The sequence below is a fragment of the Schistosoma haematobium genome, chromosome 5, assembly GCF_000699445.3.
Source record: "Schistosoma haematobium chromosome 5, whole genome shotgun sequence".
Classification (NCBI taxonomy): Eukaryota; Metazoa; Platyhelminthes; class Trematoda; order Strigeidida; family Schistosomatidae; genus Schistosoma; species Schistosoma haematobium.
The window spans coordinates 19,177,426-19,179,241 of record NC_067200.1 but is presented as its reverse complement, the minus strand read 5'-3'; the positions used below and the strand labels follow the sequence as shown (position 1 = coordinate 19,179,241).

At 35.2% G+C, this 1,816-nt stretch overlaps 1 protein-coding gene across 1 annotated transcript; it reads right to left on the bottom strand.

The window, feature by feature from the left end:
* Positions 1-943: 943 nt before the first annotated feature.
* On the bottom strand, positions 944-1,525 carry TUBGCP3_3 (Gamma-tubulin complex component 3; the record flags this gene model as incomplete). Its single annotated transcript, XM_012946412.1, has 1 exon — positions 944-1,525. One exon carries the CDS (start codon positions 1,523-1,525, stop codon positions 944-946), a length of 582 nt encoding a protein of 193 aa, XP_012801866.1.
* Between the last annotated feature and the right edge of the window lie 291 nt (positions 1,526-1,816).

The following is a 1,816-nucleotide window of genomic DNA, read 5'->3' as shown; positions in this document are numbered from 1 at the left end:
AATACGCTATCAATTATGTCAATCAATCGTGACAACTACGGACAGAAATCTTCGCTCGGAAACATCGTAAATGCGGTTTGAATTTCGAATAATTTCAAGAAGGCTCGTAATCAGATCAATTCACAATCATGAATCACATCAATAATAATCAAGACTATCACTCCACTAGGTAATTGCCCAACAGTCATGTAGTCAGAGGTTTGAATGTTCCATCTCCAAACAAATGATAGCATCTGCATATATTCGAACTCATATCATCTACTGAAGTAAATAAGGAAATCATTTCTCACAAGCGCGTATCAGTATATGTGTTGTATTTTGAGATTCAATATGCTTACGATATATGCCGTCTATGCTATAGCAAACTCACAAGACTGAAATGAATATAAGTGTTTGATTAACAAACTGATTTATGATGTACAAAAGATTGCGGCCTGAAATAATCAATGGACACATGATCAGAAAAATGTTTCCACAACAAATTTCGTTGCCATTGGCTAGATGTTTTTGCATACATTCAAGCTTGATTAGATTAATTTAAACCATTATACTGTTCCTTGTTTCATTGACAGATTCACTTTGCCGAAACCAGTTCAAAAACTATTTCCGTTACTGTTCACGATTTTGATCCTTTTTTCAAACATGATCAGATCGCACAAATCAGAGCACCGTAGATTTATATAACGTAATCAAAAAATAGCATGAATTAGGTTTTCCAGTAAAGGAGGGTGAAAGGGTGAATTAAAGTGATGACACCTCGATTTTGAAAAAAAAATTAACTGGAACACTTCAGATTAAAATTTTAACAATACGCTGAGCCTGTGTGTACTTCATTGAACTAGGTACGTTGAGGAAATACAAAATTCATATCTAAGAAAGCTTGAGGAGCTGTAATAGCGTTACTTAAATCATAAGTAAAATATACTCGCTTAACAAGATTCGCTCAGACACATTTCGAGTATCCAAAACTAATATAATATTGTAGCTGATGTATGAAATATCGTATTTCCGCAACGAATAAATGTATTACTGATAATAAATCAATCTGTTGATCATAATTTAAACGCGTCGCACAAAACCATTGTTTCCGTAAGTTGCTCGACGTAAACTCCATACGCATAGCACGTCGAAGAACACTAAACGAAAATAGATACGTTAAATGACAACTATTAGTAAATATTGTGGTCAATGCTCCACTGACATGTTGGTCCAATAAAATTATACCACCTCCGGAATAATGATCAGTTGATATGTCCAATAAATGAACATTGAACCGTTGAGGGATTTCTACTTCCTTATACCGGAGATTAGAATCGCGCGACAAAGATCGTATTTGTTTTGTTTGAAGGGATAAATCTTGGAGTCGTATTAAACCATCGTAAGTTATATATACACCACACCACAAATGACTAATTTTCACCGACGTACCTGTTTCAACACAGAGTTGTTTATAGGGATGGTTCAGCTGTCCATCATCAGTCCATTGACCAATGAGATACAACAAGCTGGGGACAATACTGGACATGAAATGTTGCATAATCAACGTTACATAGAGTTGACCGTGAAATGTAAAAGAAAATCCTTCATATTTCACTGCTTAACCTCTAAACCCAAGACACACATTACATAAGCCATCTGAAATTCGCGATCTCGACCATAAGTTAGCCAACCGGCATTCAGAATAGCTTGTGTTGATTCATCAGTACCGATATTACGAGTAACAATCACCTCATTCAGATTACGTCACAAAATAAGGACGAATTTCAATGCAAAACGATATATCAAAATGTCTTCGATTTCCTGTATGAGTTGATGC